We start from the raw sequence: 14,970 nt of genomic DNA, 5'->3' as shown, positions 1-14,970 counted from the left end.
AAAAATTAGGAAGAAGTGATTGGATTTATATCCCGCCCTTCACTTGGAGTCTCAGAGCGCTTCACAAACCCTTCCTCTCTGAGCTTTGCAGGCAGAAGGACGGACAAAAGGAAAGACTGCTTTAAACAGATAGTGCTTAAAATGTGGAATCTGCTGCCAGAGGATGTAGTGATGGCCATGAGAATAAACAGCTTTCAAAGGGGATGAGAGAGATTCATGGAGGATAGGTCTGTCAGTGGCTACTAGCCGCGATAATTGAGGGGAACCTCCACATTCAGAGGCACTAATCCTCTGACTCCCAGAGCCAGGAGGCAACCTCAGGGGAAGGCCTCGGCCTCTGTGCCCTGTTGTTGGACCTCCAGAGGAACTGCTTGGCCCCTGTGTGAGACAGGATGCTGGATAGACCCCTGGTCTGATCTAGGCCTTGGCCTCTATGTCTTGTTGTTGGACCTCCAGAGGAACTGGCTGCATGTCTTCATATGTTCTTATGAAGTCCTTGGTCTTTATGCCCCATTATTGGACCTGCAGAGGAACTGGTTGGCCACTGGGTGAGACAGAATGCTGGACTCGATGGACCACCGGTCTGATCCAGCAGATCTCTTCTGTTCTTATAGCTTTGAAGAAAAACATGAGTGCCAATCCCTGAGTATCCATATCATTTTACTTACTTCCTCAAATTCATGTGCAGTAGCTATGTTTTGCACCAAAAAAAGAGAGTCGTGTTGCATCTTAAAGAAAAGTAGGTTTGTTGAAGCATAAAGCTTTGTGGCTTCCCGTGAAGCTTTTTGCTTCAGCAAATCTGTTAGTCATTGAAGATGATGCAAGTCTTACACACATGCATGCATGCGCGCATGCGCACACATACACACACACAGCCCCTTTTCAGAAATCTTGACAGGTCTGTTAAGAGAGGTCTGAAGTATTATCCAGCTATTACAGACGGGGAAAAGAGGCCTGCCATAGGCAATCTAGTGAATTGAACTGGCTGAGCCGAGGTTTGATCTAAGAACTTTCCGGTCCAGAGCTCATGTTCTTAATAACCACTAGCAGTGTCCAGACTAGTGCTCCCTCTAAGGTGTGGAGTTTTGTGAGCAATAATTCTACTCTGTGAGCTACTGGCATTAAAGTTGTGAGCAAGCAATTTGGCTACTGCATGAATTAGCTTGTTCTGGGGCCATCCTTCCTGGGCGAAGACAAAAATGTGTGAGCTGGAGGCTAAAAAATGTCAGCTAGCTCACGCTAACTCAGCTTAGAGGGAGTACTGGTCCAGATAGGGCTGCGGTATACATGCAGAGCTTAGGGTGCGAACAGAATCAAACTGTCGCTGCAAACCTTCTGCGTGTGCTCTTGGAAACGGATTTCATTGAAACCAGTGGCATCTAGGGTTCCAAATAAGCGTGTTCAGGACGGAGTTCTGAATCGTCTGGCTTCAATTACTATGGCCTCCTCAGGCCTAGCGGGTAATTTGGAACCCTTGTGGTTGGCAGGACCGTGCAGTGTAGTAAAGTTTTAAATCCATTCTCGTCTGCTCTGATTCCTTCAAAAAAATCAATATTTGCTTCTTTTTTCTCATTTGTTGTTCCGTTCGGGAGAAGCCACGCCCCCCCATCCAATTCCCTTCCCCATTTTGTGAAATGTCAGCTGTCATTAGTGCTGCGCGTGTGACTGGGGGAGGGGTGGTGGTATTGCCTTTTGACTGAAGGCCCTTTTTATCGAGCCTGTTTGTGTAGCGAGATGGCCCCCCAGGTCCCTTTTCACCAACTTCCTCCCATCAGCGTCTCCGGTTAAAAAGCTAAAACAGCAAAACTCCACACCGAGTGGGATGTTTCTGAAAGCAGAATATATTTTGTTGTTATGGAATTAAGGTATAAAACAGAAAGTGTATAAAACAGAAACAGACAGTTTGGTGCAGTGGTTAGGAGCGCGGACTCTAATCCGGGAGAGCCGGGTTTCATTCCTCACACCTTCATATGGAGCTGCTGGTGTGACCTTGGGTCAGTCACAAGTTCTCTCGGAGCTGTTCTCTCAAGAGCAGTCCTCGAAAGAGCTCTCTCAGCCCCACCTACCTCACAGGGTGTCTGTTGTGTGGAGGGGAAGGGAAAGGAGACTGTAAGCCGCTCTGAGACTTCGAGGGTAGTGAAGGGTGGGGTATAGATCCAATCTCTTCTTCTCCTCTTCTACAGTCCAGCGTGCTGTAGCAGCTAGAGTGTTGGAGTAGGATTTCAAAGACCTGGGTTTGAATCCTCACTCTGCCATGGAAGCTCACTGGGTGGCCTTAGGACAGTCACCCTCTCTCTACCTAACCTCCCTCATGGTGTGCTTGTTATGAGATTGAAATGGAGGCGGGCGAATTATGTTGTGAACTGCCTTTGGTTCCCGTTGGGGAGCGAAGCGTAGTTATAAATATCTAAATAAAAATATTGGCATTTGGGGCGGCAGTAAGATATTGTTCCATCCTTTTTTGTCCTTAAGAGTTTTGCGATAATGGGATATTGGACCTTGCAAAATGAGGTCAGTCAGTAAGGACAATGGGAAGGAATGTCTAGAAGACCATTTAAGATATAACTTTCTCTTGGTTGAAAAACGTAAATGAGACTTGAAAAAAGCGAGCTGCAGACTGGAAGGTCGGTAGTTTGGCAGTTCAAGACCCGAGTGACGCATGACGGAGTGAGCTCCCGTCTCTGGCCTCAGCTCCTGCCAACCTAGCAGTTCGAAAGCAAGAAATTGCAAGTAGATAAATAGGTACCATAGGTACCGCTTCGGTGGGAAGGTAACAGCGTTCTGCGCACCTCGGCGTTTAGTCATGCTGGCCACATGACCACGGAAACGTCTTTGGGCAATGCTGGCTCTTTGGCTTGGAAACAGAGATGAGTTCTGCATTCCTGGAGTCGGATTTGACAAGCTATCAAGCAATGGAAACTTTACCTTTACCTTTCACTAGCACTTGAGGGACCAGCAATATTTTCAGGGGATTAAGATTCCGAGAGTCAAAACCTCCCTTCCCTCCCATTTTTAAGAGCTTCGACTCTCAAAATCTTATACCCGAAAAGTTTTCAGGTGGGTAGCCATGTTGGTCCGAAGCGGCACCTTTAAGACCACCGACAGAGTTTTGGTCAAGGTATAAGTTTTCGTGTGCAAGCCCACTTCTTCAAAGGGATCTTGTTGGTCTCTGCTACTGGACTCGGGTCTTGTTTTTCTACTGCAGACCAGCCCAACTACCCTCTGAAACCACAGTTATGAGAGAAATTCAGATAAGGTGACTAATTAAAGACAACTAATACTTTTCCAGGCGGTGATGAATGACAGGGAGTGGGTTTTTAAATTTCTTCCTGGTGAAGCCCCATCCCCCCCCCTCTCGATTTTCAATTTATGGTTTGGGTAGAAATCATGTTGGCACCTTACCCAGGGATGCCAAGGAAATGTGGTACTGTGACAGTGCGGCATTCCAGTCCTTATTTTGGTGACTACAGTAATGTCTGCTCCCATAAACATTTGGCTCATGCATCTTTCAACTCAGGGGCACCTGCCTCACTTGGAACATCTGCTTTGTAATCTTTGAAACAATTCAAGGGCACACCGTAGACGAGACTTGCTAAGTAGCCATTCCTTTGTGGTGAGTAGGAGTTGCCTCCCAGTGCCTAAGTGGAAACACTTTACAGAAGTTGGTTCTTGTCCACCTTACAAAAGCTGACTGCAGACTTATCAACACAGAGGCATATCTGGGGGGGGAGGGGAGGTGCTAACTTACAAATGAAAGTAGGGTAGTGAATGCCGTGGCCTCAATTGCAGGAGTGCCGTTAATAGGAGAAACATGTTGCATCTGTTTGGCTTCCACCTCGTCCATACCCTTGGAAGAAGTTTGCTGCTACTCCAGATCTGAGTGACAATAAAGTTGTCAGTGGCCAGTCTCTGGTATATGTTGTCCTCTCCTGTCTGGTTAATGGGAGCCAGTTTGGTGTAGTAGTTAGGAAACCACTACACCAAACTGGTGTCTAGTGTCTGAGGCTGGTCTCTCGCTGGGCTTCTGGAATGAAAAGGGAAATGCGAAGCGCGACATTCCCTTTCAGTGCAGAGTTGCCGCTTTAGTTGAATGATACGCTACTTTACAGTCAGTGTTTCCTCTAAGCTTAGTGTGAGGTAGCTCACAGTTTTTCAGCTTCCGGCTCACACATTTTTGGAAGCCTGGTTCCAAAGCAAACTGATTTTTTTGCCGTAGCCGAATCACTCACTCACAAATTTATTGCCAGTAGTTCACAAAGAGGCATGTTTGCTCACAAGACTCCACAGCTTAGAGGGAGCGTTGCTTATGGCGCCTTCAGTATCGCAGTTCAGTATTGCAGCAAGACACCTGCGAGAAATAACGCCGTGCTCTCTACGTGGAATCAAGAACTGGTTAGCGATTGACAGTTTTCAGTTGGCTGACAGACCTGGGGCACCACCTGTGACAACCCAGGCTTGGATCTTACAGCCGTGTTCTGCACGCGCATCGCTCTTGCCGCAGCGCAGCATGTTTTCCTCTGTCGCCGTGAGTTCCACTTGCACACGAGCACTGCCTTTCAGCGGGCCCTTGCGCAAACATGGGGGAAGTGAGCGGAGCTGCGGTCAGAACTAGAGATGTAAAATTTCCAGAAATTTTGACGCTCGGGGGGAAATGGAAATTTTCGGAAAAATTGGAGAAAAAAATGCCACATTAGCATTTCTTTTGTCTTTTCCAGATTGAAAGTCATTCTGTTACTTTAGGAAAATAAGATATGACTATGGACATTTTTACTTGGCATGAAATGATCGCAACTAGCCTATTAAAAATAGTGTGTCCAAACAGTTATTACAAACAGAATACCCAGCCACATGCAAAAACAAAACTGAAACCTTTTTCTTTTCTTCTGACAATAGCACCTCCTAAAGGAAGAAATGCATCTTGTTCTTGCATTGGAGAGTTCAGTTTGTAACCTAGGACTTGCTTGTCCTCAGTGCACGGAAATTAGAACAATCTGATACCATACGTATATATATTAGAAATGATTTGGAAAATATTTGAACACCTTGTCTTAAAATATTTTATTCATCATGTTAAAATAAAACGTTCCATAATCATTTTTTTTTCTTTTGTTTTTTCAATTTTTCCAATTTTTCAGAAAAAAACCAAAAAAGGCTTCAGGAAAAAAACGGGGGGGAAACGGTTTTTTTCTGAATCTTTCTGTTTTTTTTCCGGGCCTTCACATCTCTAGTCAGAACACAGCATGTGTGGAACCCAGTTACAGTGTTTTAAGAAGGCCCAGGTCTACCTCTGGTTTTGAACAGTTGCTGCGCTGTAGGTTGGCTTTCCCCTCTCTTATGCAGGGCTGTGACCAACCCGAGACCAAGGAAAGTTCAGCGTCCCACATGTCAGGTCTCCCAGTTAAGACACTCTCCACAACACACTTTAGCAGGTGTAGTCTATTAGAGATATGCTTATTCCAGGAAAGACATTCCGTGTCAGAACTGGAAAAAGGTGCGCCAAAGCCTCTATTATAGCTAATACACAATACACCCCACACCTCTCGTGCACGTCACCAGTCAGCCCCTACAGTAACTATGGCAACCCGGTCGCCAGTCAGCCCCTACTGTAACTATGGCAACCCGGTCGCTAGTCAGCCCCTACGGTAACTATGGCAACCCGGTCGCCAGTCAGCCCCTACGGTAACTCTGGCAACCCTGTCGCCAGTCAGCCCCTACGGTAACTATGGCAACCCTGTCGCCAGTCAGCCCCTACGGTAACTATGGCAACCCTGACAGATATACGGTGCCTTAGCTACATCCTAGCCTGGTAAAGAAGACTGCCAAGGCCGGTTCTCATGAGAACTCGCTGTGGGGCGCAGGTTGAGGAAAGTTATGGCTTCTAAAAGCATTCACTCAAAACACCCATGCGCTCTCCTCAGGAATTCTCTTTCCCCCCCATATCTGTGGCCAGCAGTGAAGTGGAACGATGTGAAACGAAACTGATGCTTGACACCACATGATGCTGTTTTGACCAATAGGAGGAGTTGGCCGCTTCCTTCACCTCCAAGGGTGGATGAGTAGAAATAACAGCCGGCGGGGTGGGGGTGGGGGACACACACGTGAAAGAGGTTTATAAAATTATGCATGCAGAGACTTGACAAAGAGAACTTTTTCTCCCTCTCCCAAAATACTGGAACTCCAGGGCATCCAGTGAAGCCGATGGGCAGTGGGTTCCGGTCGGGCAAAAGGAAATGCCACTTTACACAGAGAGGGATTGAAATGTGGAACTTGTTGCCAGAAGATGTAGTGATGGCCATAGAAACAAACGGCTTTAAAAGGGGATTAGGTAGATTCCTGGTGGATAAGTCTATCAGTAGTTACTAGCCAAGGTGACTGAGCGGGAACTCCATGTTCAGAGACAGTAATCCTCTGAATCCCAGAGCTAGGAGGCAACTTCACGGGAAGGCCTCGGTCTCTATGCCCTGTTGTTGGCCCTCCAGAGGAACTAGTTGGCCCCTGTGTGAGACAGGAGGCTGGACTAGATGGACCCTCACTGGTCTGATCCAGCAGGGCTCTTCTGAGGTTCTTATCAAGGGAAGGTCTCAGCCTCTCTGCCCTGTTGTTGGCCCTCCAGAGGACCTGGTTGGCCCCTGTGTGAGACAGGAGGCTGGACTAGAGGGACCCTCACTGGTCTGATCCAGCAGGGCTCTTCTTATGTTCTGATCAGGGGAAGGCCTCGGCCTCTCTGCCCTATGGTTGGCCCTCCAGAGGAATTGGTTGGCTACTGTGTTTGACAGGAGGCTGGACTAGATGGACCCTCACTGGTCTGATCCAGCAGGGCTCTTCTGAGGTTCTTATCAGGGGAAGGCCTCGGCCTCTATGTCCTCTTGTTGGCCCTCCAGAGGAACTAGTTGGCCCCTGTGTGAGACAGAAGGCTGGACTAGATGGACCCTCACTGGTCTGATCCAGCAGGCCTCTTCTGAGGTTCTTAACATACCACCTCTCAAGAGTTTGCTGTTGGAAAAAGGGAAGAGGTTATATATGCTCGCTATGCTTGTTGTATTATATCTGTTATATTAAAATATTAGACATTAGAAGAAAGCTGTGATAGAATAAAGATACTTAAATAGAGGTGAAAAATCAAGAGTAAATATAAACTCTAATAAGTATATATATTCTATGATATATATTCTAGTTTCTGTTTAGGGGCCGTGGTGGCTCAGAGGTTAAGACACTTAACTGCAGACCGGAAGGTCAGTAGTTCGGCAGTTCAAGACCCGAGTGCCGCATGACGGAGTGAGCTCCCGTCTCTGGCCCCAGCTCCTGCCAACCTAGCCGTTCGAAAGCAAGAAAGTGCAGGTAGATAAATAGGTACCACTTCGGTGGGAAGGTAGCAGCGTTCCGTGCGCCTCAGCCTTTAGTCATGCCGGCCACATGACCACGGAGAAGTCTTCGGAGAGTGCTGGCTCTTCGGCTTGGAAGCGGGGATGAGCACCGCCCCCTAGAGTCAGATTTGACTGGCTTTCGAGCAAGGGGAACCTTTTTTCTTTTACTTACCTTTAGTTTATGTTTATTACTGTAGTTTGTTTAAGCTATGATTTGTATATAGTAGATGGTGGTAGTTGGTCATTGTAGAAGGCTATATGTATCTATTTACCTAGCCGTGTTCTATGTATTATTTGGACGATTGTCGTTTCTAGTCTGCATTTTGTTTTTGTTTTGTAAATTGAGGTAATAAAAAAACTAAAGAATCTACTGTCGGATAACTTTTTCGACCTCTGTTGATTCTCCCGGCAGCATTTCAACGGAAAGGCATCGAGCCGAAGTCCGGAGGGCGGTAAACGATGAGCGATTGACAACCATTGCGCATAAGTAAGAAGGGGGTCCCCGTTAAAAAAATCTTTCAGTCTGGACTTCCTGCTCATGTTGCAACGTGTATTTGTTTTCTTGTCTGATGTCTTATGCTTCAGAGTGTGGCCAACTCAGCAGCTCTTAAAAACAGCCAGGTTTGGCGACAGATCTTTAACACAGGGGCACAAACAGATGTCCAAGCGCTTTCTAGCAGAGTGGCATCATTGCCCCAAGATGAGAACTGTAAAAGGCATACTCACCCCCACCAGTGGTGAAAGATCAAAAAGTGTTCACCGTGTTGCAAAGATCCATGATTCTTTGGAAGTAATACTTCCCATGGTATCTGGAGCAAGGAAGGTGTACTTAGCCAAGATTACTGGCAATTGTCCCAAATGTTTGGGAGGAGCCATGGCTCCGTGGTTAGAGCTTCCGCAGGGCATGCAGAAGGTCCCAGGTTCAGTCCCTGCGATCTCCAGTTAAAAGCTCCCAAGTGGTAGGTGATGTGAAAGACCTCTGCCTGAGACCCTGGAGAGCCTGAGCTATTGAATGTTTAGTCTACCTAAGCTGGTTCAGAGGTAGAACTTCCACGTGGCACTCAGAAGGTCCCAGGTTCAATCCCCAGAATCTCCAGTTAGAAGGACCAGGCAGGAGGTGATGGGAAAGATCTCTGCCTGAGACCCTGGAGAGCCATAGACAGGAACTGTGACTCGGTGGCCTCTGCTTGGCATTTATTTTATTAATTATTTATTCCTTTAATTTATACCCCGCCCTCTCCACCAAGGCAGGCTCAGGGCAGAAAGTCCCAGGTTCAGTCCCCGACATCTCCATTTAAAAGGACCAGGCAGTAGGGGATGTGAAAGACCTCTGCCTGAGACCCTGGAGAGCCATAACCAGGAACTGTGACTCGGTGGCCTCTGCTTGGCATTTATTTTATTAATTATTTATTCCTTTAATTTATACCCCGCCCTCTCCACCAAGGCAGGCTCAGGGCAGAAAGTCCCAGGTTCAGTCCCCGACATCTCCATTTAAAAGGACCAGGCAGTAGGGGATGTGAAAGACCTCTGCCTGAGACCCTGGAGAGCCATAACCAGGAACTGTGACTCGGTGGCCTCTGCTTGGCATTTATTTTATTAATTATTTATTCCTTTAATTTATACCCCGCCCTCTCCACCAAGGCAGGCTCAGGGCAGAAAGTCCCAGGTTCAGTCCCCGACATCTCCATTTAAAAGGACCAGGCAGTAGGGGATGTGAAAGACCTCTGCCTGAGACCCTGGAGAGCCATAACCAGGAACTGTGACTCGGTGGCCTCTGCTTGGCATTTATTTTATTAATTATTTATTCCTTTAATTTATACCCCGCCCTCTCCACCAAGGCAGGCTCAGGGCAGAAAGTCCCAGGTTCAGTCCCCGACATCTCCATTTAAAAGGACCAGGCAGTAGGGGATGTGAAAGACCTCTGCCTGAGACCCTGGAGAGCCATAACCAGGAACTGTGACTCGGTGGCCTCTGCTTGGCATTTATTTTATTAATTATTTATTCCTTTAATTTATACCCCGCCCTCTCCACCAAGGCAGGCTCAGGGCAGAAAGTCCCAGGTTCAGTCCCCGGCATCTCCAGTTAGAAGGACCAGGCAGTGGATGATGTCAAAGACCTCTGCCTGAGATCCTGGAGAGCCACAGCTAGTTGAATGTTTAGGCCGACTAAGCTGACTCAATGGTAGAACTTACACTTGGCATGCAGAAGGTCCCCGGTTCAATTCCTGGCATCTCCAGTTAAAAGCACCAGGTGGTAAGTGATGTGAAAGACCTCTGCCTGAGACCCTGGAGAGTCTTAGCTATTTGAATTGTTTAGCCTGCTTCAGCTGGTGCCTGCAGCAGGTAGGAGGAATTGAACAGCGGTGCCTCCAAGCTGTGACCCAATGGAATCCAGACCTTTGTGTTTCCTTCATAGTATGTCCGGGCCAAACAGCTCTTCGGAGTGGTCCATCGAAGGGAGGCGGCTGGTCCCTCTGATGCCCCGGCTGGTTCCCCAAACGGCTTTTACCGTCACGGCGAATGCTGTCGCCAACGCCGCTCTCCAGCACAACGCGTCTCTTCCGTCTCCCGCAGAGACAGGGAGCAAAGAAAGCGAGGGTAAGGTGGCCGTTGGGGGATCGGGAGCGGGGAGAGAAAAGGGCTCTCGATTACCTTGTGGCTAATTGCCACGGATGGACCTCTGCTCCATATGCTTATCTAATTCCCTCTTGAAGCCGTCCATGCTTGTTTCCTGGTGGAGCTGCCGTTATTTTTATGTCAGCTCCAGTCCGCCCCCAAGCCTGCAGCCACCCCTCTCCCTCCCCTCCTGCAAGATCTTAAAAGGCCCTTCAGCTGATCGGCAGGGAGCACGTGGCCTGCCAATCAGCTGGATGTCCCTTTAAATCTTGCAGGAGGTGAAGGAGAGAGGGGCTCATGCCATCCCCCGCGTCTTCCCGTTAAATGCTTTTGAGAAGGGGGGGGGGACTGTGTGTGCACGGCCCCCTGATTCTTCATTAAAAACCTTCTCACAATCTTGTGGGGCTGGCCCTTTAAGGAAGGGGATGGAGCCCCCCAATAGCCCCACTGTACCTACGGGCCAGTCTCGAGCGCACGCACGCACAGTGAAACTTAGCCAGACCTATAGATGAGACGCATAGCTAGAACGAAGCACCTTATACCCTCATTGCTGGCTACCAGTGTTCCCTCTAAGCTGTGGAGTCTTGTGAGCAAAAAATTCTATTTTGTGAGCTACTGGCATTAAAGTTGTGAGCGAGCGATTTGGCTACTGCATCAATTAGTTTGCTCTGGGGCCATCCCTTCCTGAGCTGAGACATAAATGTGTGAGCCGGAGGCTAAAAAACTGCGAGCTGGCTCACACTTACTCAGCCTAGAGGGAACACTGCTGGCTACGAGTCAGAAAGTCATTGGTCAAGCAATCCCAAACATAGGAAGAGCCAAGCCATCTCACACCTCGTGTCTAGTGGCGAGAGAAAACGAATCAGGCTTCCTAGATGAGAGCTGTTAACAAGCAGGGGTCATTTCGTAGAAAAAGAAGGGCAGGAGCTCATTAGCATAACTCATTAGCATAACTTATTTGCATATGCTACACCCCCTGACATCACCGGAAGTGTGTCAGAAGGCAACACCCACCGCTCACCCACTGGACTGTTTTGGATTGCTAGCTATTGGGGGGGGGGACATGGAGATCTGCCCTCACAGAGGAGGGAGAGCTTGTTCCTGAATAAAACTTGGTCTTAAAGGAGCCACTGGACTGTCTTGGATTGCTAGCTCACAGAGGAGGGAGAGCTTGTACCTGAAGGTGGGCCGGGGTGGGGTGGGGGTCGCTCTGCAACTTACCTGGCTGCTTCTTGTTCTGACTGAGGGCTGCTGGGAGCAGGGGGTGGGGCTTGTTGCATCTGCCCGTTCCCTGGGCTCCTTACTGCCGGAGCTCCGCTCCTGTGCGCTCCCACAGGAAATGACCCCTGCTAACAAGCATGAGAGCAGAAGGATATTCTCTTGTGAGCGACCCGATGGCCTTCCCCTCACTTGAGGCCGAGCACCACCTGGTACCAAAGAGTTACAAAGGCCGTGCGCCTTTTGTGCCCCTGACAATTCTGTGGCACTCTGATTTCGACAAGTGGGAAGACTCGTTCATTTCAGCGGGGTGTAACAGGTTTTAAGCATTAGGATCTCGGAGCGTCAACCTGTGACTTTGAACCTGTCAAATGTAGGGAGGGGACAGATGCAGGGTTCCGCCCCCCCTGTTGGTGCAGCAGGCGTTTTCTCTCCCTCCCCAGTGGTGGTGTGCTACTCCTACACGAGTACGACGTCCACCCCGACATCCACCCCGGTGCCGAGCGGCAGCATCGCCACGGTCAAGTCCCCCAGGCCCGCCAGCCCGGCTTCCAACGTCGTCGTCTTGCCGAGCGGAAGTGCCGTTTACGTCAAAAGTAAGTGAAAAGAGCGTAAGGAGAGCATCGAGCTAGAGTCCAGAGAGCTACTTTCTATGAGCTCTTGCTTTTATTTTAGGTATTAAGGGCGTCTGAGGAGGGCAGCCGTGTGTGTCTGCGGTAGAAGAGCAAGGGGTCCGAGTCCAGTATTGCCTTAGGATTTCCAGGGTTTGAGCTTTCGCGAGTTGCAGCTCCCTTCGTCAGATAGGGATCTCCATTCCCGCTTGTATCTGACGAAAGGACCTTTGACTCTCAAAACCTTATACCTCCCAAAATCTTCTTTCTTTCTTTCTTTCTTTCTTTCTTTCTTCACACCCTCTTCAGCTAAATACTTGCAACTTTTTAAAATTTTTATTTATAATTCACAGAATAACAATTATAACAACATATTCTAACATCAAAGACCAACTACCTTGAAATTGAGTTATTCAATAAAACAGAAGGAATGATACATTATGAATACGGTTGGAACTTGCAACTTTTAGGTACTCTTTTCTCTCCCTCCCCCTCTTTCTCCCTCTCTCTTGCTGTCTCTCTCTTTCTCTCTTTCTCTTTCTTTCTCTCACTCTTTCTCTCTTTCTCTCTCTCTCTCTCTCTCTTTCTCTCTCTCTCTCTCTTTTTCTCTCTCTCTCTCTCTTTCTCTCTCTCTCTTTCTCTCTCTGTCTATTTCTCTCTCATTCTCTCTCTTTCTCTCTCTCTTTTTCTCTCATTCTCTCTCTCTCTCTTTCTCTCTCTTTCTCTCTTCCTTCCTTCCTTCCTTCCTTCCCCCCCTCCCCACCAAGGCAGGCTCAGGGCAGCTTTCATTGAGAAGTTGAAATACAGTAAAAGACAAATAATAGACATCATAAAATCATAGCTCTAATGTGATGGTCACAGTTGCTAAATTAATCCCAACAAAAATCCACGGAACAAATGGAAAACTGTGTAATGATTGCGCTTAAGAAATTTTTTTAACAACCAATATATACTTATAATACAAAAAGTGCATATAAATTAACATAGACGATGTAACAATGTGATAGAGATATTGTTTGTTGTTAACGATGATCTCCGGAATATTCTACCGTTTCGACAAATTTCTTCTTCCGAACGAAGATGAAGATAGATGAAGCGCATGCAACGTCTCTGGTCAGTTTTTCAATTGGTAATGACCATTATTTCACTGTTGTGTCATAACATTATTGGAACAAGAGTTTACAGTAGTTCTCAATGGGCAAAAGGCTGTGGATCATCGTTAACAACAAGCAATATCTCTATCACATTGTGACATTGTCTATGGTAATTTCTATGCAGTTTTTGTATTATAAGTATATATTTGTTGTTAAAAAACTTCTTAAGCGCAGTCATTACACAATTTTCCATTTGTTCCGTGGATTTCTGTTGGGATTATGATAAACTCATATACAGAACAAATAAAGTGCCGGTGGCGGTATGACATTGCATGGTGATCCTTGAAGGCCATGGTGGAATAGAGACCAAGGAGTATAGCCAAAGTTGGTAACCAGCCCATTAATAGAAACTATTGCAGGCTACCGCTGATAGCATAGAGGGCCTTACCACAGTTCTGTTGTTGGAAGCGGCTCCTAATCGAAGTCCTGGTGGAAGAGCTCTGTCTTGCAGGCCCTCCGGAACTGTAAGGGCCCTGATGTCTTCCAGGAGCTCATTCCTCCAGTATGGGGCCGCTACCGAGAAGGCCCTGGTGGAGGCCAAATCTCCAAAGGAAGTTTAGAAAACTAATTGAGGGCCAAAAGTTAAAAACATAAGTAAGCATATAATAGAGTGTTCATTACAAAGACATATAAAAACCTAGTAGGGGCCCAAATAAAGCCTCATATGCTACATATTGATGGCACATTGTCCCTGACAAGGCAATTCTATTTGCAAATCAGGACCTAAACTGGAAGGTACATAATACTTCCAGTTCATACAACAACTTCCGACACAAGGCCAGATATATTTGTGGCCCTAAATAGAAACTTTTTGGTGTGTCATTCAATTCCATATTGGAACATTCCACTTTTGGTCCTATTTTATTGGGTTTTTTTAAATTTATTGCTAATTGCCTTACATGTGTTACAGGGATTCCGTTGCTTGTTATATTTTGCACTATTTGACCTCTGAAGAAGGCCCTTGTGAGCCGAAATGCGTCAGGTCATACACTGTTCTCTTTTGTGTGTTTCCGTAACTTTGTACATTTTATGAGGCTTTATCTGGCCCCCTACTAGGTTTTTATATGTCTTTGTAATAAACACTCTTTTGTACACTAAGTTATGTTTTTAACTTTTGGCCCTCAATTAGTTTTCTAAACTTCCTTTGGAGGTTTGTGCTTTGTTGGTTTAGATTCCCCCCTTCCCTCTTTTTTGGGGTGTCTTTTTCCTGGTAGAGGTCAGCCTGGCGTCTTTGGGCCCAGAGAGGGTGAAGCGATTTTGAGAACCCGACCTCAGTGCTCTCTGGGGAACATACGGGGAAAGGCGGTCCCTCACGTAAGTAGGCCCCAGACCATATAGGGCTTTAAATCGTGTCAATCTTTAGGGTGCTATTGGACTCAGGTGAAGGAAGAATTATTCTACTTCAGTCAGATAAAAATAACTTAGAGACCAATATGGTTTCCAGGGTTTGGAGAGTCAAAGCTCCCTTCGTCAGATACAAGTAGGAATGGAGATCCCGAGTCCTTATATCCCATTATATTTTACCTTTGCACCACAGTGGCTCCCACGTAACTAAGAAATGCTTGGGGGTGGATGTATTGCCAGTTTGGTGTACTGGTTAAGTGTGTTTGGAGAGTCAAAGCTCCCTTCGTCAGATACAAGTAGGAATGGAGATCCCGAGTCCTTATATCCCATTATATTTTACCTTTGCACCACAGTGGCTCCCACGTAACTAAGAAATGCTTGGGGGTGGATGTATTGCCAGTTTGGTGTACTGGTTAAGTGTGCAAACTCTAATCTGGAAGAACCTGGTTTGATTCCCCACTCCTCCACTTGCACCTGGCTGGATGACCTTGGGCAAGCCGTAGTTCTGGCACAGCTGTCCTTGGAAAAAGAGCCGTTTCTGTCAGAGCTCTCTCAGCCCCACCTGCCTCACAGGGTGTCTATTGTGGGGAGGGGAAGGAGTTTGTAAGCCGCTCTGAGACACCTTCGGGTAGTGAAGGGCGGGGTATAAATCCAATCTCTTCTT

The 14,970-nt window shown here is 47.2% G+C and overlaps 1 protein-coding gene across 1 annotated transcript in view; it reads left to right on the top strand.

The window, feature by feature from the left end:
- Positions 1 to 5,611: 5,611 nt before the first annotated feature.
- Positions 5,612 to 14,970, top strand: part of EMSY (EMSY, BRCA2-interacting transcriptional repressor) — a 55,239-nt gene continuing 45,880 nt past the window's right edge. Inside the window, exons 1-5 of the mRNA XM_015406468.1 lie at positions 5,612 to 5,679; positions 7,777 to 7,851; positions 9,780 to 9,961; positions 11,641 to 11,793; positions 13,251 to 13,290. Coding sequence (XP_015261954.1) covers positions 5,612 to 5,679; positions 7,777 to 7,851; positions 9,780 to 9,961; positions 11,641 to 11,793; positions 13,251 to 13,290 — 518 coding nt within the window. The remainder of the gene's footprint in view (positions 5,680 to 7,776; positions 7,852 to 9,779; positions 9,962 to 11,640; positions 11,794 to 13,250; positions 13,291 to 14,970) is intronic.

The sequence above is a fragment of the Gekko japonicus genome, unplaced genomic scaffold (assembly GCF_001447785.1).
Source record: "Gekko japonicus isolate JY-2015 unplaced genomic scaffold, Gekko_japonicus_V1.1 scaffold3994, whole genome shotgun sequence".
NCBI lineage: Eukaryota > Metazoa > Chordata > Lepidosauria > Squamata > Gekkonidae > Gekko > Gekko japonicus.
This window is presented reverse-complemented; position numbering and strand designations above follow the sequence as displayed.